Genomic DNA, 24,404 nt, shown 5'->3' with positions numbered 1-24,404 from the left:
CACTTACTCGTACTCAACATCAGTGACAACACCATCATCGCCATCATCATCATCATCCCGCTGTATCCATATCACTCACTCACTCACTTACCCCATATTACTGTAGGTATCCATTCTGCTATCCACGACGTCAATAGCGCACTTTCATCCCCGTAATTGAGCACTCAGCGTCAGGCACTCCATTTTAATAACTGGGGGTTCCGGCACATCATGTGAAGCTTGGCTGTGCTCGCCCGGATGCTCTCGGTAGCAGCAGCACGTTCTTGACTAATTGCCCGCGACATGCTCATACATGCCAATTACCCTCGCGACGCGGCTATTCCTGCGCAAAGGGTACGGTAGCCTGTTCGTACTCGTACATTCGACACGTCCAGTGATCAGGGCAAATGACGGAGTGAGTGGCTCGACTTGCTTGGGAACATCCCGTTAACTCCTCGGACATCGGAAGTACTGCATTACATCTGTATGAGTACGCCCTTCTAATATCACCGCACGGAGAACGTCCATCGATGATACTCACCTCAACTCACCTTTCATCCCGATTGTTCTTCTTCTTATCTTGCCGCGGACTAAACATCCCGCCTCCTGATAAATGAGCACGTGAGGCACCTGGTAATAAATAAGCCGCGTCAACGTTCAAGCTTGCGTGTGCTCAAGCCATCGCCCTTCGCCTTCGCCGCTTTTGCCTCAATCTGGCTCATTGTGCCCGATTCGTCATGGCTTACCCGGGAACTACGCCTTTGGTCTGCGTGTCACTTCCCACAGCCACCGGCTTACTTACTGCTAGTGTGAATCTTGGAGATCAAAAAGTATTATATCAAGAGCATATATTTATTTATATATATATTTCTTTTCTACCGTGGGATCTTCTTAACGTCCATCCCAAACAGCAGTGTGGTATCAGAGTTTGAAAAGTGAACGTGGTACCAAACATCAGATCCAAACCACCCGTAAGCTGGCAGATGGATATAGCCTGGACCTTATTAAACAATGCCGCGCTCCAAACAGGACTAGAATAAGCTCAAAGAAAGAGTCCAAGATCCCCCATTAAAATCAAAATAACATCCAAATCCAAATCTATAAGCTGCCCGCTCATTCAGAATCATTATCATTGCCATGTCTCTCCGCGTTTGCAATCGCAGACTCAACCGCCTCCTGCAAATCAAAGTGAAAGTACGGCCTGTTCAAGCCCCGGATGGCAACCAATCGTCTGCTGCTCGGGTGCGAGGGAACGTCCTTGTCAGAAGCCTTTGAAATGTCATCCGAGTTGGTGCGCTCCACGTCGTACTGCACAGCCCGGCCGGCCTTCTCCTCCGCGGCAGCCGCCGCCGCCGCGCTGTCCGAGCCGCCCAGCTCCGCGATGCTGAAGATGGTCTTCCAGTGGCCCGCGCCCTCGCCGTCCTCGGCGTTGTGGCTGGGGGTGCGGTAGCCGAAGCCTGCCGCGGCCAGGGCGCGCTTCGTCCAGCGGTTCTCGATGTGGGCAAAGTGCCAGTCGACTGTTCGGGGAGCTGCGTAGCGGTCCAGCTGGTTGCGGACGTCGATCAGGGCCTGGGCTGCTGTCACGTCGATGATGTTGACCGTGGCGAAGTCGAGGATGATGGCCTTGAGCGTGGGACGTTCATCGTGCTCTTCCTGCTTCTGGTTTCGAGGGGTTGGGTCGTTCCAGGGTCGGTCCTAACGAGCACAACATTTTAGCTTCTTTTTTCATATATGTACAAGAGAATATGACATCAACTTACACCAAGCTTAGCAAGCGTCTTGACATCTGTGCGTCGAGTCTCCTTGAAGATGGTCTCCGTCAAGTGGTTGAGATATCGCGTGGCGTTGGGGTAGTTGAAGCCCTCGGCGAAGCGGTAGATGAAAATGCCGGGATACGGGCTCGACACAGTCACTCGGGGGTTGGAGCCGTCCTCGTGGCCCAGAGGCAAGAAACCGGATCGCTCCGAGTATTCTGATGGCTCGGCAAAGGCCTCTTGGTCACTCTTGTCTGTGTTGCCCTTGGTTGCTCGAACAGTCTTGACGCGAGCCACGCCAAGGAAGCGGCCGCGGCTGAGGAACAGGCGGAAAACGACGACTGCAAAGGACACGCAGATGGTGGTGTAGATGCCGTTTTCGATCGTGGAGAAGACAGTCACCAGAACACCAGCCAGGAAGATGACCACTTCGAGGGGCGATACACGCCAGAACTGGAAGACGACGGGGAGAGGCGTGATGACATCGCCGACGGCGTGGATGATGACGGCGGAAAGAGCTGCGTTGGGGATGTAAAAGAAGAGAGCTGTCAGAGCATACAGGGCCAGCAGAACAACAATGGCAGTGATGACACCGGCAAAGGGCGTGCGCACACCGGCCTTGGCCTTGATGGCGGTACGAGAGAAGGATCCAGTGGCGGGATAGGCGCCGAGGAAGGGACCGAGCAGGTTAGTGATGCCAATGGCGACGAGTTCCTGGGACGGGTCGATGATGTAGTTGTTGACTCGGCCAAAGGACTTGGAGATGGAAATGTGCTCGATCAGCATGACGATGACGGCGGCGGGGAGCTCGGGCAAAAATGCCTTGATGATGGTGTCGTTGATTTCGGGAGCGCCAGTGTGTTGGAAACCTACAACAGTCATGCATTGTCAGAAAAATGATACCGTCTAGATGATCGTGCATATGCACATCAGGGAAAGGAGATCAGTTTAACATACCACGAGGAACCTTGCCTAGGATGCTGATTCGGGGATGGGCCTTGTTGTGCAGCGTCATGCCCGCGCTGATGCCCGTGTACAGCAGAATCACAAAGGCCGTACGCAGGGTCGAGATGAAAAAGTACAGCTTGGCCCGGTGAGGCTGCTTCTTGGCCAGGTACGTGCAGGTGCTTCGAATCAGGTACAGCATCAGGAGAGAAGTCAGACCCAAGGCAGCGTCAATGGTCGTGGTTGGCAGGCCCTTGAGCGTGTCGATAATGACCCTGTAAGGCGCAGCTCGCGTGTTGACGCCCTTGATGCCCATTAGTTTGGGCACTTGGCCGGCGGCGATGTTGATGGCGGAGCCCGTCATGAAGGCGCAGATGGATGGCAGCGATATGAACTCGACGATCCAACCCAGGCGTGCGAGGCCGAGGAAGCAGATGATGGCTCCTGCGATGATGGCCAGGGCTGAAGCAATGACGTGGCCGGGAACATCTGGGAGTCGTGTTGCCGCCTTGAGAACGACGTCGCCAGTGACCTGGGACATGACAGCAACAGGCTGTGGTTGTGTGTGTTAGCGACAGGCGTTCTCATCAAGTTCGACTTATACACGCGGTTCGAATGATAAGACTTACTCCGATGGTGATATCCTTGGAAGTCGCAAAAAACCAGTAGATCAAGACACCCATAAAAGAAGAGTACAGGCCATATTCAGGTGGAAGCTGGGCAAGCGCGGCGTACGCCATACTCTGAGGAACGACAACAGCGCCAACGGTGACACCTAGTAGACGAGGATTAGGCACATTGGGCTTTTGAAACGATCATGACAATGGTAAAAAAAGGTAAGCGGACAACTCACCAGCAATCAAATCACCAATGAACCATGTAAAGTTGTATTTGCCAATCCAAGAGAGAAAAGGGAACAGGTGGTAAAAGTACTGTCCGACATCGTGAAGTGACGGTGTGATTTCCTCGAGAAACTCTTGAACGGTCGGCTCTCTCTCGATGAAGGGATCTGCGTTGGATATTGAGGGGATGTCGCTGTCGCGATCTTCCGTTCTGAAGCCAAGGGCCTTGGCAACGCGCTCTTTGGCTGCAGCCATGGCTCTGGTATAATGATATTGATGGCGAGGAGGAAGAGAAGGAGGAGGGACAAGAGAAGATAAGAAGGGGGCTGAAAGTATAGCAAAACTTTCTGATACCGCCGCCGCTCTTGTTACTCCGAGGTATCAATTCCCAACGGTCAGCACCGCCAGTCTAGTTCCTGTCTGTGTCACCCAAAGAGGGCTGTAGACGGAACTATTAAAATCGTAACGTTGCTCTGCTACTAAAGAAGATGATGGACCACCTCCTTCAGATTTGCAACGGATGAAAAAAAAAAGAGAAAGAGAAAAGGAGAGAGTTGGGGAGAGATATGCGGATGCAGAAGCGGGTGGAGAGACGGCCAAACCAACTTTATTTATGTAGCATCCCAGATGGAATATTGGGTTGCGCCGAGTCTGGTACAGGTACAGGGCCAGGGACTATCACGCGTATGGATAAGGATGAACATTGCATCCATGCCATGTGCCGTATCCGCCTCTAGGATCAGCCTCCAGACTTTTCGTTCGTCCTTCTTACTCTTACATGCTGGTGATGTGATTCCCAATCTTTCTGGGGCTGGATGTCACTAGCAAGTCCCTCCTCCGCTGTGGGCACCGGAGCGGGTACCGATATGATACCTGTCTCGGAGCACACTAACACTAAATCAAACAATCGCCATGCAAAAGAGCATCCATTACAAAGACCCCGTTGATACTGTTACACCCATATCACGCAAAAGGAACCAATTAAAGCCCTCGAAAAACGGAGCTATCGAGTGAAAAAAATAGAAAAATCAAATCTGGCACAGCTGGTGGTGCGCGGGTCTGTGGCCAGAGATGGGCAACTCGAAGCTTTGTCTAGAGAGCCACCGGATTGCGTGCTTCTGGCTAAGTATTCGCTTGCAGCTAAAGGACCCAGGGGGGAGAAACATGGACGGCTAGCCTAGCCACGGCTCCTCTTTTCTTCTTCCTTTCTTTTTCTGTACCTAGTGTTGAGGCGGGTGAGACCGGGGTTGGAGGAGGTAGCGGGCTCATAGTTTGTTGGTGGGAGAGGTACTTGGACAATGAATGTTGTCTGGATTGCGTCAACTGATGGACACCGAAAACTCTGAACCCAATTTTCGGTGATGTTCTTTTTGAGCGTGTTGGTTGTCTCTTGTATTTGCTTGATCCGGGAAGCTGGATGATGGGGGTCCTGGTGCAGACGATGGGTGCAGTGTTACAGTAAATCTGTGCTGTCTTGCATGACTGCCTCTGTCTGCCTGTCAGCATCATCTCTGTGTGTCTCATTCGCAAAGGAACATCGCCATCCATCACCAGCAAAAGCACCATCTACCCGACAACTCCACACTCCACGGCTACGGCATCGCCTCGCAACGCAATAATCCCTGCCTCCCATGTCATCTTTCGGGCTGACACACCTCTTTGGGGGCTTGTCTGGACCCCATGCCGGCGACCCGAAGCTCGCCATGATGTGCCTGAGTTCATACGAGGAGATTTCTTCGCCCACAAGAAACCTTATCTTTGAGATGCCTCATTGCTGGAGAGACGCTGGCGAGTCGTGTTCAGCATAAACCGAGCTGGACAGCATCTTCCACTGTATCACCGCATGCCATGGAGCACAGAGCCACACAAATCGTACACAAGCTGTTCTGCCTGCTTGTACATACATGCGTCCCAGGAGATCTAGACAACATCCGGACCATCGCCCGTCTAACTCGATTTAAGCTACGACACTAAGGGCACTTGCTGGAGTCGGATCCAAATCGACCAGGCGCCGGGTAGGCGTATTATTCCGTGCTCCGCGTCCTATGGATGGGATGTACTACGACCTTGTCATGTACAAGCATGGAGACAGACGGCTTGGGGATTGGTGCGTTGTGCAAATCCCTCCCATCCTCCGCCATCTCCGCCCGTGTCAAAGAGAAGAAAAAAGAAACCAAAATGGCCCCGTCGAGAACATCATCTCTTGCCAGCCTGACGGACTGGCTGGGCCTATCAGCAACTTCTGTCTCACGGCAGACGATTCACGCCCGCTTCGAATACACCCCGTCTTGTGACATTTGCTTGTCCTTAGCTGCATGTTTTGGGCCAGCTTGCCCTCAGCCGCCAGCCATCTCAGCAGTTGCTTCACGCCCACGCCAAGTTTTTATCACAAGGATGCAGAACCACGTCCACGTCGCAACAGCTCGATGGGACATGGGCATCCCTGAACCGCCCTGACATTGGCTCCGAAAGTCGAAAGGGTCCCCCATTATGGAGCCTCGGGTGGTCGCCCTTTTTGGAGCGACTTCCAGCACTTCCAAAAACGTTGTAATAGCGCAGATGGCGCAATCTTCCCATGTACACTCGTTATATGCCCGCCTCTTGATTACGCACCCAAACCAAAAGTACATTACAGCTCGCTGGGCTGAGGGCATGGGGGCGTTAGCAAGGCTCTGGTCGCCGACAAAGAGAGTCTGGGCCATTGTTGGGACTGGATTGTTCAAAAGCTCATGACCGATCAATAATTATTGCGCCTTGAGCGTTTAATATTGGTCATCTGGATGCTGTTAGCACTTGGCCTATTCTGTGCTTGCCGCCAGTGACGTGCCTTGTATACAACTCGGTGGCACTTGAAGAGCACTCCTTGCTGAAGAGGCGCATGAGAAGCCTGGCCAAGAGGCCATCCATGGTCGAACCAACGGGCGATCGGGGAGCTATCCATGACGACGGCCGCCGCCTCACGCGAGCTAAGAGGATGTCGGATAGTAGCAGCAATGCATGCTCAAACTCAGCTGCAGTATGGAGTACACAATGCGTCAACCGAGTCCATGGGAGAGACAGCCAACCTGCTCCCTCGACTCGTGCCGTGGTGGGCTACCTACCCGGCTACGCCGACACTGAGACATGCCCAGCTTGACATTACTCAGAAGCAATATCTGAAGACTCCATCTTATGCTGCTTAAAGTTTGTCGTTGTGAATGGCATAACTCGCCCTTCCAGAAGCTGAATGAGCATCCCGGCCGTCACTGCAGCCCAAAGAGGTACCGAGTCACATGGATGGATGTGTTCTATATCCTGGCTCAATATACAAGCCTATCACAAGCCTCTATCCCTAACATTAGACTGTTTGTTGGCGCATAGACAATTCAGGTATTGTCTCTAGCTTCTCCGAGTGGCGAGGTTGGGCACGCCTGCGATACTCCCTGGCTGGAAAAGAGGTGAAGCTGAAGCAATAACCTTGACCATTCGCTCTTCTCCCGGTATGTAAAGCGTACTAGTCTTTCAGCAAGCCTCTTCAGCTGAATCCTATTCAATCCCGTCTTTCACATGCCGTCCTGGGGACGGTGATCATCTCGATCTCTTCCGCCCCCCTTTTTACTTTGAGTTGCCTCTATCAAGCACACGGCATATCAGTTCATGACACCATGGCGCCATCGGAAGGCGCCATTCTTGTCATTACATGTCGCATTAGACATCTATGCCTACTACGAAGTAGTCCGTGGGGTCCAATGCCGGGCTTCCAGCCGTATTATCTCAAGTGAAAAAAAGAAGATGTGTGATATCAAGAAATGTCAAGCCACGCAGCAGGCTTAGGGTGACGCCGCTACTACTAGCCTCTCTTCGTAGGTTATCCCCTTGTTGACTGGAAGTTAGTGATGCAAGTCCATTTCCCGGGTTTCTCCACAGGGGTTCAAGAATATCTGCCCCGGCAAGAGATTGGACCCCCGGACGAAAGCTGAGGCTTGCTTGGTCTAGACTCTATTATTTAGAGACTGGCGTGCGTCTAGATGGAGAGGATTGTTGAGCTGGCACGTGAGCTAGTGTAGACTGAGTTTGATTCGGTGATGTTGAATGAAGTTAAAGTGAATCAAGTGTAATTTGATTACACGAGACTTGTCAAATTAGTTCTGCCAAGAATCTCAAATAGTCACTACTATACGTAGAACGGGATGAAGGTAAAGATAGGGGCGGGACTGGGAGATGTCCCGGTTCGGCCTGATGTTTGTGCAAGTCGAGAATGAAATTTCTTCTCAAGTTGACGTAAACATATTGTCTAATATCTCGCCATGTACACAGCGCGGGAAGGGGGAGCTACATAGACTCAATAGCAACGAGTCCATGAAAAACATGCAATCAATTTTGTGGCTATACCTTATTCTACAGATGTCTATTGCGGTCTTAATCTCGTCATGGGCTTCTAGAAACCAAACAAAATCTGTTATCTCTGGGGTCTGTGATGAATTTGGATGACCCTTGACGCCAGCAGGGTACGACCCAATATATTCCTTTGCATTCAGACGTAGTACTGGATGATAGGGGGGTTGTTAGCGCTCCCAAAACTACTAAGTATGCTTATATAGTATTCATCAGACTACATATCTAGGGTAGTATGCTCAGCAGCTACACGGTTCTCTATATCTCTCCAACTCCCATTGCAACCTCGCATAATATAAGAAAAGATCCATATATAACTATTATTGATGTAAATAGCTAAAGTGTTCAAAATATCCTCCCACCATAACAAGATACTGCACCGCTATGTTACATACTTGGCGCTAAACCGTTAGTTATATAATTTTACCCCTTGCCAAAGATTGCTGAACAAGGTCATCGACAACCTTTTGTGCTCTTTCATCGCTTGGCAGGGGCAGTCCCAACTTCTCATTATCGGGGTTCGTCCATGCAGTCAGGCCGCCAGTAAAAGGATACGTCAGTACACCTATAAACTCTTTCCAAGTATATATGCCATTTCGCATGTTCTCATCTGCCGCCTTCTTCCTCTCGGAGATGGAGAACGAGGTAATCTCCCAGGGCTCCTTGGATTCGGAAGCGTCCTGGAAGCTTTTTACAATCTTTTGCAAGGTTGTTTCGCCGTCGCAGATGTAAAAGAAGCCGTTCTTGACCTTTGGGTACTTTGTTAACAGGCTGTCTAGCCCTTTGGTCAGTGTGTCGAGGCTGGATATGGAGATGAGATTGTGACCACCGTCTCCAACTGAGGCGGTGCGTTTGTTTAGATCCATTGGTGAAAAGGGAGTAAGGCCTGAGATCAAAGTGATTAATAGGAAGCAGTTCAACAGCGTTGAGGTCTTGGTAACTTACTTATCAGTAGGTTACCGACGTGCAGGGTTACAAAGTCAATCTTGCCTTCAGCAGATCTGGCCAACAGGTAGTTGTGTATCACCCTCTTTGCCGCAATGGCTCCATTAGGGGGCAGAGTGTTGGGCCCCATTCTCGCAACCGTCGACTCATATGCACCTGCAGTATCAGGTGCCCATTCTGATGGGACAAAGAGCTTCACCCCAGCCTCAATGGCTGCATTGATGAGGGCGATCTGAACAATGTCGAGATTCCCTCCTGGACCGAATTGTGTGAACACGACCACGGCATCGGCGCCAGTTAATGCCTTGACGAGACCCTTGTGATCTTTTAAATCGACTTGCACAATGGGAATCCCTTCTGGCACGTTTTTATACTCGGAAGGGTCTTTGCGTCCGATGAAAGTAATGTCGTACTTGTTGATCGCGGCAACGCGCTGCAAGATTTGGCCGCCAAGCCGGGCCCCCTACTGAAGAGTCAGTTGCGATCTTGCTGAGTCCAAGGAATCACGGGCCTATTACTCACTCCATACCACACAATTTTCTTGATGATGCCCTCAGATGCCATGGTGGGTTGAGAATGCAGTCAAATGGATGATTCTGTTTCTACAGAGCAAACCCTCGCTTTTCGATCTGGCCATCGCTCGTCTTAAATCCCCCAGTACATGGACAATAGCGGTGACGCATGTTGACTGATTATTATTTTCTACGATTCCAGTGTTGCATCCCACCGGCTCTATCCCATGGATTCATTCATCGATGCCGAACCTACAGGACATCTGCCGAGTGATAAACCTCCCGTTACTTAGTGACGATTATTAATCGCCGGGTCTCTAAGAGATGCGTTGGGGTTCAACAAGAGCGCCAACTATGTTGAAGAAGAATCAGAGATGGAAGAAAAGCAATCAACAGATAACAGGAGATCTAACGGAGACTTTCAGTAACAATCGGCACTTTCCAAGACGGGATGAGGGTTTGGTAATCTGAGCTGCTTGATAATGTATCTAGAAAAAGATTACTGATCTCGGCGAGAGTAGTTGTCAAAGGCCACGCGAATGTGGGCGGCAAGAGCCGTGTCTTTGCATGATCTGGGATTAGGCTTTCTTACACCTTCTTGATCGATCCGGCCGGTATCAGCAAATTACGAATTGGGCAGTTGATGGAGTAGAAGAGAATATGAAGATGCGGCCTGGCGAATGGTGCTGGTTTACGGATAGGCTAAGCATGAAGAATCCATTGCCTGAATCTCAGCATGGAAATATGTATCTTGTACCATTTGTTTGCCCAATCGTTCGCTGATAAGTAAGTGCTCATCTCTTCCTCCATGTTTTTCTTGTGCTCGGTCGGCCGTTCTCTCGTGTCTGACATATAATGGAGGTAAAGCTATAATTGGCAATGGCTGAGAAGTCGAATGAAGCAAGCGTGGCAGCCACATCATCGACCTTCTGGCCTTGATGAAACTAGGCTGGATTACAGAATCGTGTCAGAAATTCGTTATCATCGCCACGAGGTCAACGCTCTTCTGTGGAACTTTGGAGTCGCATCACAATCAGAAATACGATCTCTTGTGTATTTGGGGAATTGCCGACTATATATCCCACACAGACTTGGCTACATGTAGGCAAAGCCCTTTTGACTCCGGCCGAACCTAAACCCACTTACACCTAGATAGGTAGTGAATCTCGATTGTGTGTGCATCAAGGGCTGACCAGCTCCATAGTAGTTCTCACCTTGGCATCACTCTAACGTGCGCCAACGGGTAAGCTGATTCGCTCCAATTTGTTTCTTCCCCACGCCACCGAAGTCGTCCGTCGCCCCGCTACTGATCACGACATCTCTTGGTTGCCGTCGTCATTGTGCCCCTGCGACTTAAGAGCACTGAAAAGAGGAATAAAAAGAGGAATAAAAAGAGGAATAAAAAGAGGAATAAAAAGAGAAATAAAGGCCTGCAGACCCTCACTTTGTGGTTCAACTAGAAGAGTGTGGTGTGATGCTGCTATATGTGTTCATTAGCCACACGCATTCTCTGTGACTGTGTGTTTGTAAACGGCCAAATGGTTGCGACGCAACTTGAGCTGTATGCGAAGTCGACCGAATACTTGCTCAGTTCGCTTATCCGGGTCATACGGACAACGCCCGGCCGTCAACTACTGTCTCTCTTGAGACAGTTGATTCAGCCAATCATGAGCCTGTCCAGCTCGAAAGAACATGAATATTTCATAGGCTTACTCTGTCGCTGATGATGACAAACCACTTGTGGCTGAGTGAAGTTTGCAGAATGGGCCCACGAAGTGCTCCTCAGGGATTTCCACTTGCAACCGGTTACCACTCTGCGGAAGATACTTTATCGGCGACTAGCACTAGTTTGCCTGTAGTTTGCAAAACATGTAAGCGGAACGGCTCTGCGTGCCAGACTATTCATGCAGAGTCACGCGTGGCCTTGGTTAAATATACCGCCGGGAACTGAAGATCGTCTCGCAAAAGCAACCTAGCTCCCATCACGCAATTTACAAGGTTAGGACGGTCTCCTACCACTGCTGATGGTTGCTGGAATTTGATCACTGGATCACGGCTTTATTATTAAACATAACAAGCATATCATGGCCGTGGCCTCATCAAAAACGATTGTGACGATCGCAGGGGTTGCAGCCATTACATCGTTTCCGCCCGCCACATACGGAAAAGGTGTACCTTATTCACAACGACAGCTGCTTCTCCATGACCCTCGACAGCCATATAAGCTCCACACAGATAGAGAGATCCCTGAACTCAGATTCGGAGATTTATTAGTTGAAGTGCATGGCATTGGCTTGAATCCAATCGACTGGAAATCAGCGTACGTATTTCTCCACAGAAGGGCAACCATCGCTCGTCGCCTTTACGGTTTACTAAACAATTTGTTGTAGAGATTTTGGACTTGTGCTACCGTCACCACCTTGCCTGAATGGACGCGAGTTTATAGGCAAGATTATAGCTTCAGAAGTCGACCAGAGATGTAAACTTCAGCCGGGAGAGTGGGTGAGTTTCTAAACACTTCTATTGCCGCATCACGTTTATGGCTGGCTGACATTGGTCAAGGTCCTCGCTGTGTCTACAGACTACCGTGACTTTAGAAAATCCGCTTTTCAAGAGTATGCCATTGTCTGCTGCTACAATGCCATTCGGATTCCCAAACATGTCGACCCGTTTAAAGTCGCCCCTATGGGCGTTGCCTTTGTCGCAGCAGGCCTCTCTCTCGGAGTTTGTTTAGGTGTCACTTTTACAAAGGGTCTCAAAAAGCGAGAGTTTAACCTTCTTGAGAATGCGAGATGGTACCCAGAAGACGTGCCTGATGATATCGCGGAGGAGGTCTTCGACGCCCTGGCGCCTTGCTATCAAGCTCAGCCCGGCGAATGGCTATTAGTCTACGGAGGTGAGAGACACTACTTCTGAAGAGAGAAGAGATTTGACACTGAGAACTGACCTTTTCTTTTCGAAGCATCTACCGTTACTGCACAGATCGTGATTCAGCTGGCGAAAATAGGAGGCCTGAAAGTAGCAGGCGTTGCTGATCTCGGCAAACATCGACAACTTCTACAATCACTCGGAACTGGTGCGTTCAGATGAAGGATCTTGACAAAACCATTGCTAACTAAAGGCTGTAGATATTTTAATTGATCGTAGCGACCTCGATCAAGCCAAGCGCGATATCAAACGACTCATCCCAGGCTCACTAAGATTCGCCATCGACACAGTTGGGCCAGAAACTGCAGCATGGTGCCAACAAGTTCTTGCAGAACGCACAAGCTCTAGATACTGTTCCCCAGGAAAAGAGACACCAACAAATCCGCCACCAGTTGATCCAGTCACACGAGGAGGTGGCAGCAAACTGAGTCACCTCGTTGCCATGACAGGCCCTCCCGAAAAGCTTAACCCTAATGTCCAGGTGCATACGGTGCCCATCAAGCTCTTCCACACAAGCCAATGGGTCGGTGGGCACTTGAGTAAATGGCTATACGAGCTTCTTGATACCAATAAGTTACGGCCTCCAGAGGTTGAATTCGTACCAGGTGGACTTGATGCTATTAATGGGGCGTTGGAAAGACTAAGACAGGGTAAAACATCAGGAAAGAGGATCGTGGTTCGTATGAAGGAACCCGAGACGAAGATTGAACTTTTCCCTTAGATACCATTGTTACGCCGAGTCATGCGCATTCGACGCACATAGCATAACAGCATCGTTAGCGAATAAGATGAATTGTTTACTTCGAGATGGGAGAAGCTGTTATTTTATTATAGAAAACAGTTTCCCTTGGGTCTGCTCGAACCGACCCATTTGTTACGGGAACACACAAGTCTGTGAGAAGAGGAAATGGTGGACAAGCTATGAAGCAATTAATACGTAGAGACCCTAAGTAGCAGCCAAAGTATCCTTAACTTCACAGTTGTATTTGATCTTTCACTATTTCTCTATAGTGCTTCTCAAGCTCATCATGGCAAACTCCATGATATCAGATAATGCTCTCCTTATCAAAGCATCTCGAAAACTTGAGCCGTCTATCTACGCTTCAAGTAAATGTTCAATGGTCTCCTCTCCCATGCCAAAAATGTGCGCTGCGCGCTATGCCAATTCTCCTGGCCGGGAGCCAGTTCCACGTCGAACCGGTACAGCATTCGTGAAAGAGTTATACGCATTTCGGAGTAAGCAAGATTCTTACCGATACAATCCCTCGGGCCGTAGCTGAAAGGCTTGAATACCGCGCGATTGTCATTATCGAACTTGGCATCGTAGAAAGGATGTGACTTGGGCAGCCATCGCTCAGGGATGTAGGAGTCGGGCTCGGTGAAATGTTCGGGATTGTGGTAAGTGACCTCTTGGAATACCGTAATTGCAGTCTGGGGTTATGTGGTAAGTTAGCTATTCCATTTGGTAACAATGTACTAAACTCACTCCTCTGGGAACATATTTCCCATCAATGGTGTCTCCAGGACAGACTCGTGAGGGAGTCTCGTTGATAGGAGGGTACACGCGGAGCGACTCCTCAATGCAAGCATGGAGGTATTCTAGTTGCTGTGTGGAGGTGATTGTGATGCTCTCTTCATCATCAAAAGCAGAGCGAATTTCCTCGACCAGCCTCTCATAAGCAGTTGGGGTTATGCCAAGGTAGAAAATGAGAGCTGACATGGTGGCAGCAGTTGTTTCGGCGCCCGCTCCGATAAGAATAGTAGCTGAAGCGAGGAGCTGTAACCCGACAAAGCTCGATTCGCCGTCGTGATTCTTCTTGAGCATGTAGGACGTAAAGTCCCGATAGCCGTCAATGGCGTAATCGCCCAACTTGATGCGCTCTATTGTCCTTTGGACAGAGTCATTTTTATCCTTCTCATTGTCGTTGATGTCTCGAATCAAGTGAAGTCCTTTAACAATTTCGAAGCCATAGGGAACTTGAGAGAGAAAATGAGCGTAGGATCTGCCACGAAATCCTCTGAAAAACTTGGATATCCAAGGATGAGAGCCGTTCTCGAGACAGTTGAATGACTTTGAGTGAGTGAGATGACCAATGACATCAAACGTGGTGAAGTTGAACCAGTCGTTGACATCAAAGCTTTTCCCAGCATAGGATTTCTCAGTGAAACGCTCCATGAGGAGATCTACATATTTCTGTATGATTGGTCCTTGGTCTCTTAACGCACCATCGCTGAACGCATGGCCAAGTTGCCGCCGTTGTCGTCTATGCATGTCTTTTGGTGCCCCAATGATAGATATGGTGTCCCCTACAAATAGAAAGCCCGGTAGCTTCGAATACTCTTCTTTATCTGTCTGGTGTCCAAACACTTGCGGCCAAGCAATAGAGCCGTCAACTGCCAGATGATTTGGGCCAACACGTATGATAGGACCATACTTGCGATGGAGTTTCTTCATCGTATGGTGCATGCGGCCGGAGAGAAAAGTGCCGTACGTATAGGGGAGATAGAAAGCGGCCATATGAGTTGGGCCAGGGAATTTGGATAGCGGGTGAAACCAGACATTATGGACAATAATGACTATTCGATAAACAAGAAACTAATAATCGGCTAGTTAGTACTGGAATACTCACGGCTTCTTGGAGAGACACATGACATGAGGAATTTAGACTGACCAGCACAGCAAGGATGCCCAGTAATCGGATGACAGTATCACGGTTCAAGTCCTCGACGACTTCGTGCATGAAGCCTTGTACTTGAGGAAGAGCCGGAACTGGCGTTTTAGCATATGTAAATAAAGTTTCCATGATGCTGTCGCGATCTGTGGTATGGCTTTGTATGGGGGAAGATGCTATTGAGGGGATGATGGCGGGTTCTGTAAAGACCTCTCGTTGTATTTGTACTTTTGCATTTTGCATCCTCCATATTTGCTTTTTATTTGGCTTATCACAGCTGAGACATGTCTTTCAGCTCTCAGCCCCTCTTCCTTCAAGTACTCGTATCTGAACATGGAGGGGCGAGGCGGAGTACTGCAATACTGCACCGCAATTCAATCGCAAGGATCAACCATCCAGCCATCCCAACTTGCTATCGCCGAGTATGCAATTGTAAATTGAACACGACACCAAACTCTCATTGGGAGTTTTTACCGAGCCTTGCGAATCTCAGTTTATCCCGGGAAGTTTGGACTACCCCGGCCACGTAGTAGCTGATCCAGGCTCTACAGGGATTGGCTGATTGAACACCGAACGAGTTTAATCCTGGAAGGTGTTCGTCTTGAGTTCCATCAACAAGGGTCGATGCAACTGCACCGTGATTGTTCGTTTATGCATATGCCAGAGACAAAATATTCGACGCAAAGGCTGATTTACCTGCGCCCCTGTCATTGTATGTTTAGAGGGAGGTAGTAATAGCACATATGTGCGGCCGCGATAACAGGTTTTTGGCCGCAGCTTCCGATCAATCCTTCGTTTCTCTGCAGGGTTGTTGATAAAAGCCGGTGTATTGGCTAATAGCCAATCCATTCACGAACGGTGGGTGGCAGGTTCTCGACCATTGGCTGCTGGGATGATACTTGGAGTGTCGCTCTTAAGGCTCTGATGACAAACTGTCATTGTTCTGGGTTCTGATATATGTCATATGGCACCAAATTGCCTCATTACTATCGAATGGGAAAAGGGCTGAACGCAATATCGCAATGCCAAGACGCAAGGCTGTCAAGAGCATTGCACCATGACATGTCTACAAATCTTTGGTAGCAAATCGTATGAGAGGCAATCCTCGTGCTGTTGCGCAATGCTTCAAGGCTGTTTGGTACACTCGGTGGTGTCTTCATAGTATGACCATCCCTTGAAAAAATACCACCCTATGCAACCCCTAATAGTCTCGTCCCGGTCATCATGTCGCATAATACCTGGTCTGACACGTGGAGGTTCGGCATCCAGATGGTGTGAGCTGGAAAAAGGAAGTAGAAATCCGGGGTTGCATTCAGCTTCGGGTGAGGGGTACTACAAAAGGAAGCAAGCAACCCTGTGAGCTGCATGTAATACGAGTCCTGACTCTGAGACATCGTCAACGTGAGAATTCTATCTATAGTGAATAATGTAACGGCCTTAATCTTGTAGTTGTCTTTCTAAGCATCTTGGTTCGTAGTCTATTTGCGGCTCGGGCTCTTTTCTAAACCAACAAAGTAGCATTAAGCCAGACATTGCCACGCGAGCCATGCAGTGATGCTAGCCCCTCCCCACTCCAGATGGCACATCGTGCTGAGACATCCTTCCGTGGGGTACTTTTCAGGAGCTAATACTGCACGTTTACTGCTACTGTATCCTCCGAATGCTGCAAATATGAGAGAATATCCTTGTACGCCATGTTGTTGCGTTCCGTCCTGCTCCGGCTTCTGACGGGTGAGTCCACCTTGAAAGAAAAAAGAGCAGCTGTAATGCCCCATCAGGCTATAAATGCCATTTTTGCAGTTGAGAATTAGAGCTTTGCATATAGCCATCGGCTTTATACATAATTTAGCAGAAGTGTATGCTCTTTTGGGTATAAGCTTGCCTTCTGCTCTCAGAATAGCTAAGAATCGGTATCCTAACAGGGTCCGCGAATCTTCCCGTATGCAACGGAGCTGCCCATCTTGTCAGATACCAAGGTAACATGGCGGCAAATGCCCACGTGCATTATATATTGGTATTATCCATTTCATTGTAACAGCGGTCAAAAGAAAGTTTCCGCCCGGCGTCATTTTCAGCTCGGGAACATCTATTCAGTTCTCCGTACACTTCAAGTCAACTACTCTACCCCCATCTTGTTAATCTGAATATCGCGTGGGCGGGTTACATTGACCAGCGAACCACACATGGGTATATCTCTCGAGTGCGCCAGAAACCCTCCAGAAACCCTGAACTCAACTGCAGCTCTATACCACCGCCGGCATTTCATTCAACCCGACTCGATGTCTTCTAAACCGGAGACGTCACCCAGACGAGAAGGCAGAAGCAAACATTGACTCGTTGTGTGGGAATCATTTCGCCCGCAGCTCCTCGGGGGTATCAGGCTGATTCTGCCAATGCGCCTTAACGATAGCCGGATGCTTGCTTAGCTTTTCGCTGATCCTGGTAATGATTGGGAATTGGTCGAGATCGACGCCGTATCTCTGAGCATTCCACACAGCCGGCAGCAGACATACGTCTGCCAATGTAATCTCATCGCCCACAGAGTACTCGCCGGCCCAATCCTTTACAGCGCTTTCATAAGCCTCAAGGATTTCCGTCATAATCTCCTTGTTCCATTGCTCTGCGTTGGCCCCCATTGCCCTGAGCCGCTTCATGATCTTCATGTTTGTGACTGGCTGCAGGTCGCAGGCGATGATGCCAGCCAGAGCACGTGTGGCTGCCCTCGCTTCAGGATTCGACGCGGGCGGCAAGATGTGATGGCCTTGGGGGTGTGTTTCCTCCAAGAATTCGATTGCGGCCACCGATTGGCCGATTTTGAAGGCACTCCTATCACCCGCAGTGCGAATGAGTAAAGGCACAGTCGCTGTTGGGTTGCGCGCCTTGTGTTCGCTGGTGAGGTGCTCGTTTTTGAGGAGGTTGACTGGTATTAGCTCATACTCTATGCCCTTGAGGTTCAGCACCATTCGGAGCCGAGCAGAGCAAGAAGAGCGGAAATAGCTGTAGATTGTGTATGTAGGATCCGACATGGTGGCAGTTGATAGGCTCACTTTGCTGTATGTGAGGGCGGGGTTGAAGGTGTCTATAAAAGGCCGAGTTCAAGGTGCAACAGTTCAGCAGATGCTAATGAACTGGTGAATTGACCAAAGTGGGCTAAACCTTGGGCAGTTGAAGTGTTGTAAAAGAGTACGAGTAGCAGTCAAGCTTGAAGTGTGATCTGTTGACGATCCAAACAACTTGAGTGATGGCTTCCTCTTGAATTTGAATCTGGAGGCGTCGCGCGGAAACGAGCCGCAAGCCGATTCCGGGGCTCCGCCAACTAAAACATCCGCCGATAGCCTTTCTGGACCGAGACATTTTGAGCTTATAGCGGGCCGATCTGTCTAAATCTAACGCGAGTGGGCAAACAGTACCCATGCTGTTTTAGTTGGTTATAGTTGAATCCACATTTACAGTTGGGAGAAATATTTTGATCACTACTGCGTGAAGTCATCGAGACTCCGAGATCGCGAAATATCTGGGCTATTTTTTAATATGAAGAATCGGAGAAAGTGAGATTGATGCTATAAAAAGAATTAGTGAATACATGTAATCATAAGGTCAATATCCACACTTCATAGAGGCTCCAGTAATGTAGCCCGATATCTCAACCAAAAGCCGTGATAACACCGAGGCAAGGTGTTACGGCGCATGGAGTCTACACATCTAAGTCAAAGAGCAAAGCGTCGAATTATGCATCGCTGCGACATAAACAAATTGGTGATCCTCAGAGGCTGCCTCGTACCTCTGACAGAAAACGGTAAGTAAAAGTACTATGTAGTCTGGTCGGCTGAAATAACCCGGGAATGCTTGGCCTGAGGACGGGTTGTACAGGATGGTGTTACAACAACAGCAGCGAGGGATGTGTGGTAACTACACTTACAAGGCAACGCATGCGATCGCATTTCTAGTACCAAAGAGAACATAGAACGCTTTTACACGGTAGGCTACGACTACGAGTATTCGAGTAGGGTGTTGGTAACAACCAATAGATCCCTTGACGGGCGGATCGACAATGCCGTCCAGATGCACCAGCTTCATGTTTCCTAAGATTGAATGCCTACGTTTACTACTGATTCTCACAGCGTAAGAAAAGAGAAGAAGAAAAAAAATCGAGACAGGAAAAGGCCCCTAGAGCTTATTTGTATTATACGCGCAAAAGTTGTAATTCGGTATGCCTAAATATAAACATGTTCCCTGGATCCGTCTTCGTAGTCTTACTGCGCATGTCAGTGCCAGGTCAAACTTCCACCTTTGGCGTTTTGCAACAAAATTCCCAGTAAAGGGTTAAAGCGATTGGAGGCTCAATGTGAACCATACGGCAACCGGAGAGGCGTCCAGGGTAAAGAAGAGCAAGAAAAACGGAAAAAGAAGCTATACTGCACCATTCGGCCACATAATTCATCCGCCTTACGCTTCCCCGCTCGTCTTTTCAACACCACTCCTTACCCAGCCAATCTGATTTGCGGCTTCACATCCGCGATGAATACCTAAATTGGCCACCTCTTGAGCTTGAGATCGTGCTGTCTATAGGCACTCATGCTCTATGGCCACAAAGTCTTGACCTACAAAACCGGTGTGAAGCAGATTTATTAAATTATATTAACTTGTACATTGCTAATTCCTCTTCAACTAGTTAATCATGCGGTAGTTGGCGCTATCTTTTCAGCTGACTAGCCGCCGTTGGCAGAATAGCACAAGAAAACAGGAACCATGCTTTTTATCATTATGCGAAATGTCCGGATCTTCTCATCCACGTCACAATCCCAAGCGGTCTACAGAGTAGATGATGCTCATTTGATGCTCATCGCAGGATTCACAGGTTGGGAAACATGCCCAAATGCCCTATGTCTGGATGACTTGTCCTCCGCTAGACGTGCTCTATTACGCAACTTTCAAGCACAGCAAATGCAATTACTGCTTGCCTGAACAATAAAACTTTACCAAGTGAAGCAATCACAGCGTCAATCTCGAGCTTAGAATGCAGCCTGGTAGGAAGTAGCGGCGGTCCAAAGGCATCAACTTACCCTAGCAGAAGAGAGCTTCAGCCGCACAGCAACCCCAGGAACGATCTTTTATGGACCCCCTGTCATTCCGCAAAACCGTTGGGCGAGAGAAATACGAGTAGATGTGATTCCTGATGAAGAGCCGCAGAGTCTAGAGGCGAGAGACACAAAGACGAAGAGTTCGTCGACACGTACAGGTTGAGAAATAAATGAGCGTTCAGGTGGCTATTTAATTCATGCAGAAACGCTGGTTTATAAATCCAAGGAGCAATTTTCCAACGAATATAAAATGAACTACATGCAGATGGTATTCGTTGAGACGTTGAGACTAGATGAGGCTCACTCTAAACACAGGAAGCATTTCATCATTAGCAGACTGACCCAAAACAAGAAAATGAAGATTTTAAAAATAGTCATCTCGTGTTCCTTGGCGGTCACACTCCCAATGGTTAGCTGCTCAACCTAATAGGCAGTCATGATGTCGACTATGCACCATTGCAGTAGTCTAAACAGCTCAAGGGTCTTTAGCTCTAGCTTCATCGACGAGCCCGCCAAAGACGGAGGAATTTTAAAATGGACGGATTTCCACCATTGCTTACTCGGTTCCTCAGTAAATTCCTACCGATCAAATTTACCCTCTTATCTAGCTGGCTTGACTTGGGAACTGGCAAGATGCATTCCCGGTTGCTATTGTTGTGGGTTGCCACTGTTTCGAGTACAGAACTTTTTGTCAATTACGACCAGAAGCTAGAGGACAGGCCTAGGCTATTCACATTGGTGAAGGAAGAAGTTGGGAGATTGGATATACCGGCAAAATTCAACTCAAAGAATGATGATGGAAAAGTGCCGCTTGGTTCCGACTTGACAGCCCGTGAAGCCGTCGACGTCCTACTGGGCAAGCGTCAATCCTGTCCTCAGGGCTTTGGGTATTGTCCCAGTGAGTTTTCCCACGAATAATAAATGAGCATCCTTGTCGTGGATGAAGGGCTGATGGAGGATTGAATGGCCATAGGCGCTGGGGGATGCTGTGTCGCGAATAGCCTCTGCTGCTCGTATGGATACTGCCATACCCAAGGATCTGTCTGTTGCCCAACTGGCCCATGTGCGAGCGGCCAGACATGCTGCGGCAACAGCCACTGCATGCCTGTGGGGGATCAATGCTGTACAGATGAATCTCATTGTGAACGGGGAAATAACTGCTACCGCAACCTGAGAACAAATCAGATGGTGTGCTGCACTGACGAGCACTGCACGGCACACGTGGATAATGGAAAGACGACCTACGCGCAAACGACGACGAGTACACACACATATACTACAACTTACTACCAGTATTACTACTGGACGGTGACTTGGTGAGTACTCAGTGTAATACATGACAGTTTTCCGCTTACAGTTCTACACAGGTACTACTGGTACTACTATTGGACATACTCGATCGACATCCAGGCATCTATCGTGACCTCCAGCCGTTCGACAACCTGGACTACCTTCAGTGTCAAGACAACAGATGCTGCAGCAGCTTCTGAGTATTTCAGTTCCAAATCTGAGACGCTTTCTCTTCCTACACCTGCTGCTGCCACATCTCTCGAGTCCATTGCAGGGAGCACGTCGTTTCTCTCTTCGTCGCGACGCCCGAGCCCGAACCCAAGTCCAACGGACGAATCAAGCATTACCGAAGCACCTACTGCGCCGCCATTTAGCTTTCCTGGTGAAATTGATAGCAGTTCTATAAGCAGTTCTAGTAGCAGTACGACCTCTCTTCTTCATAATGGTGGCGATGACGGCTCTCCAAGCAACGGAGGTGGAAGCGGAGGCGGCAATGGGGGCGGAAATGGAGGCAATGATTCTTCTGGAGCGAAGCCATTGTGGGCATCATCGGACTGGAAGACGGTCTGGGTCTTGGTACTTGGTGCTGGAACTGGGCTTTTGGCTGTGATTCTTTGAGTGGAAGTCGAAGGCAAGCTTAACAGCAGGATATGGACTGACTCCCTGAACGCTAACGCGGTAGTACGGGGTCTCAATCAAGATTTCACCAAGTTGCATTTATATAATGAAGTAATAATTAATGATCTATTTATTACTTCTCTTCGGCTGGTTACCGTGTTATCAGTCGGATTCCCTAGCTTGGATGTGCCATCAAAAATCTGCCTTAATTGCCTCTTCCAATGCAACATGCTTTTCCAAGATGCTCTTGACTTTATCCAACGGCAACGCGTCAATATGAAAGCCTTTATGTCCTGTCATGCTCTCGGCCATGCACAGAACGTTGTATATAGCTTCCTCTGTAGAATCAGCGGCAGCTTCGAGCAGGGCGTTGATGGTTGAATCATCGACTGTCTGCGTCGCTAGGGGATTGGCTTTGAATGGATCGACATCCCTATGCTCGGAGCCGACTGTCTGCACCGGTATCTTGTTGGCTGTGCTGAATGCCAAGAAGATGTCGCCGCTGGAGTTGTGCCCATAGCCACCAACTCGAGACAGACCTCCAGCGGCGCGTTTGGACAAGCGCTGAAGTTGAATGGGACTCAACGGAGCATCTGTGGCGAGGATGATGATGATACTTCCATCTCTCTTGTCCTTGGCGGCATCATAGTCGGCTTGTGCTTGGGCTGCCTCCTTGCTCTTCTGTGCTTCCGCAGCAAGAATCCTTCCTACAGGAACGCCGGTGATGTGCAGGTGGTGGATTCGGCCGTAGTTTGCTTGTACCAACGCTGCAACGGTGTAGCTCTTTTCGTTTCCCTGGCCATCAAGGCCTGGTACTACTCGGCTCGAAGTTCCAGTGCCGCCCTTGTGTCCTTGACACAACATGCCCGTTCCGCCGCCAGTGTTGCCTTCGGGTACTGGATCGGCAGATGCAGCATTGATGCCGTTGATGACATGTTGTGGCGTGACTACAAACTTGGTGAGGTCGTTGAGGAATCCATCAAAAGTCTCTCCCACAACGGGCGTAAGAAACCAGTCTACTGTTCCACCGGTGCTGTAGTGTTCAATGGCATATTGATAGATGCCATTGTAACAGTTGCCCACGGCAAAACTGTTTGTCAGGACAATGGGGCTGTGAAGGAGACCCGTCTCTTCGATCCAATGGGAGCCGGTCATCTCTCCGGAGCCGTTGTACCGGAAAATGCCGGCGTAGCACGCATTGTTGAACCAGTCTTTGCGTGGGAGGATAGTTGTCACGCCAGTGTTGACAGAACCATCATCGCTGTGGATCGACTCTGTATGGACTAGAACCCCAGAGACATCTGTGATGCCGTTCTTGGCGCCAGTTGGCCAAGTCCCGACCTTGAGACCCGGAACAAGGTCGCGAAGCCGGACGCGAGCGGAGGGCGAGCTTGACATGTTCGGCACGCTTGACATGCTCGGCGCGGAGATTAACTATTCGCTCTTATCTCTGTGTTCGTCTGCCAATGCTGACAGTGCGGGTACTCGGGTATCCGTGTATTGCAACCTTTCGATTGCAATGGCTTGTGATGCTTATTCGCAACCTTGCGGCTCGGGGAGTATCTCGACAATCAGCGCCGAGCCGATGGACATGACGGGCATTTCATGTTATATACATTACAAATTTGACATTCGCACTCTACGATGTTGTGAGATGGACTTTTGTGAGATGGACGGCGCAAAGAAGAGGAGCTTGCATAGATGACTCACGCCGTCGCACTATGCGACTATTAGTCACAGAGATAAGTTGGCAGATCTGGAGCGTATCGCAAAATACAGTATTTCCTCGAGCCGGCGTTCATATACGACTGTCGGTACAGGAATAATTCACCCCGAGAATCAAGAATCACTCTGATAAAACCTATGCCGAGGCTATTTGGGCGTTGTAGAGGCAATTCTCATGATCCTCCCGGGTGCATATGAAAATCTTCCGTTGTTGACTCAAGCCTTGGCGCGTCTAGCCCCCAAAACTTCTCAAGCACATTTTCGACTTTCACATACATGCTTACATACTTTACCCGTTTAACCTTGAGTTTATCAAAACCATTGGACGATTACGTGTATAGACTTTAATCTGCATGGCATGATGATGTGAAGACGGGGGCGTTCCCGCGACTCTTTGCCGTCTTTGTTCGCCACTAGGCGGCTGTGACTAACATCTGCAGAAAACACACCTTAATTTTTAAAGAACAATGCGGGGTAGGTGTTTTAGATCTGCGCGGCGTTGTCTAAAGGAGAATTTTGTCCGCGTTGCTGTAAGGCTTGCTGCTTGTCTCAGCCCAGCTATTTCGCACATCATGTTGTTGTGACCAGTTTTGGACAACTCTGGGAGTCAAGCTCATGGATGCGGTGAGCAATGTGACTGGCCAGATTTCCTACGGAGTATTACCAGCATATTACTCATATGTATGCAGGGAGTTTCCCACCTCAGTGTTCGAATCAAAATACTAAAAGCTGATTAACC

The 24,404-nt window shown here is 49.2% G+C and overlaps 7 protein-coding genes across 7 annotated transcripts; 2 read left to right on the top strand and 5 right to left on the bottom strand.

Moving 5' to 3' along the window:
* Positions 1-1,001: 1,001 nt before the first annotated feature.
* On the bottom strand, positions 1,002-3,961 carry V8C40DRAFT_158244 (sulfate transporter family-domain-containing protein). Its single transcript, XM_083211407.1, has 5 exons — positions 3,532-3,961; positions 3,308-3,453; positions 2,691-3,231; positions 1,740-2,602; positions 1,002-1,674 (listed from the first exon to the last, which is right to left on the bottom strand). Exons 1-5 carry the CDS (start codon positions 3,773-3,775, stop codon positions 1,093-1,095), a joined length of 2,376 nt encoding a protein of 791 aa, XP_083076060.1. The 5' UTR covers positions 3,776-3,961; the 3' UTR covers positions 1,002-1,092.
* Positions 3,962-8,307: 4,346 nt separating this feature from the next.
* On the bottom strand, positions 8,308-9,403 carry V8C40DRAFT_263007 (NAD(P)-binding protein; the record flags this gene model as incomplete). The annotated part of the gene is made up of 3 exons (XM_083219414.1): positions 8,308-8,780; positions 8,840-9,302; positions 9,362-9,403. The coding sequence occupies 3 exons, from the start codon at positions 9,401-9,403 to the stop codon at positions 8,308-8,310; spliced, it is 978 nt and encodes a 325-aa protein (XP_083076059.1).
* Positions 9,404-11,065: 1,662 nt separating this feature from the next.
* V8C40DRAFT_237013 (zinc-binding alcohol dehydrogenase family protein) lies at positions 11,066-13,237 on the top strand. Its single transcript, XM_083214167.1, has 5 exons — positions 11,066-11,671; positions 11,742-11,853; positions 11,914-12,247; positions 12,314-12,427; positions 12,480-13,237. Exons 1-5 carry the CDS (start codon positions 11,436-11,438, stop codon positions 12,998-13,000), a joined length of 1,317 nt encoding a protein of 438 aa, XP_083076058.1. The 5' UTR covers positions 11,066-11,435; the 3' UTR covers positions 13,001-13,237.
* Positions 13,238-13,371: 134 nt separating this feature from the next.
* Positions 13,372-15,083, bottom strand: V8C40DRAFT_273213 (cytochrome P450; the record flags this gene model as incomplete). The annotated part of the gene is made up of 3 exons (XM_083220452.1): positions 13,372-13,710; positions 13,766-14,875; positions 14,952-15,083. 3 exons carry the CDS (start codon positions 15,081-15,083, stop codon positions 13,372-13,374), a joined length of 1,581 nt encoding a protein of 526 aa, XP_083076057.1.
* A 1,745-nt stretch (positions 15,084-16,828) lies between these two features.
* On the bottom strand, positions 16,829-18,195 carry V8C40DRAFT_237009 (glutathione S-transferase). Its single transcript, XM_083214166.1, has one exon. It carries the CDS (start codon positions 17,975-17,977, stop codon positions 17,300-17,302), a length of 678 nt encoding a protein of 225 aa, XP_083076056.1. The 5' UTR covers positions 17,978-18,195; the 3' UTR covers positions 16,829-17,299.
* Positions 18,196-20,241: 2,046 nt separating this feature from the next.
* Positions 20,242-22,141, top strand: V8C40DRAFT_158030 (uncharacterized protein). The gene is made up of 3 exons (XM_083211406.1): positions 20,242-20,930; positions 21,006-21,348; positions 21,400-22,141. The coding sequence occupies exons 1-3, from the start codon at positions 20,567-20,569 to the stop codon at positions 21,938-21,940; spliced, it is 1,248 nt and encodes a 415-aa protein (XP_083076055.1). The 5' UTR covers positions 20,242-20,566; the 3' UTR covers positions 21,941-22,141.
* V8C40DRAFT_237003 (P1 family peptidase) lies at positions 22,042-23,843 on the bottom strand. Its single transcript, XM_083214165.1, has 3 exons — positions 23,651-23,843; positions 23,557-23,579; positions 22,042-23,491 (listed from the first exon to the last, which is right to left on the bottom strand). The coding sequence occupies exon 3, from the start codon at positions 23,354-23,356 to the stop codon at positions 22,133-22,135; it is 1,224 nt and encodes a 407-aa protein (XP_083076054.1). The 5' UTR covers positions 23,357-23,491; positions 23,557-23,579; positions 23,651-23,843; the 3' UTR covers positions 22,042-22,132.
* Between the last annotated feature and the right edge of the window lie 561 nt (positions 23,844-24,404).

This window comes from Trichoderma camerunense, assembly GCF_050948025.1.
Source record: "Trichoderma camerunense strain CBS 138272 chromosome Unknown V8C40scaffold_4, whole genome shotgun sequence".
Lineage (NCBI taxonomy): Eukaryota > Fungi > Ascomycota > Sordariomycetes > Hypocreales > Hypocreaceae > Trichoderma > Trichoderma camerunense.
The sequence above is the reverse complement of the archived record's forward strand: the minus strand, read 5'-3'. Positions and strand labels throughout refer to the sequence as shown.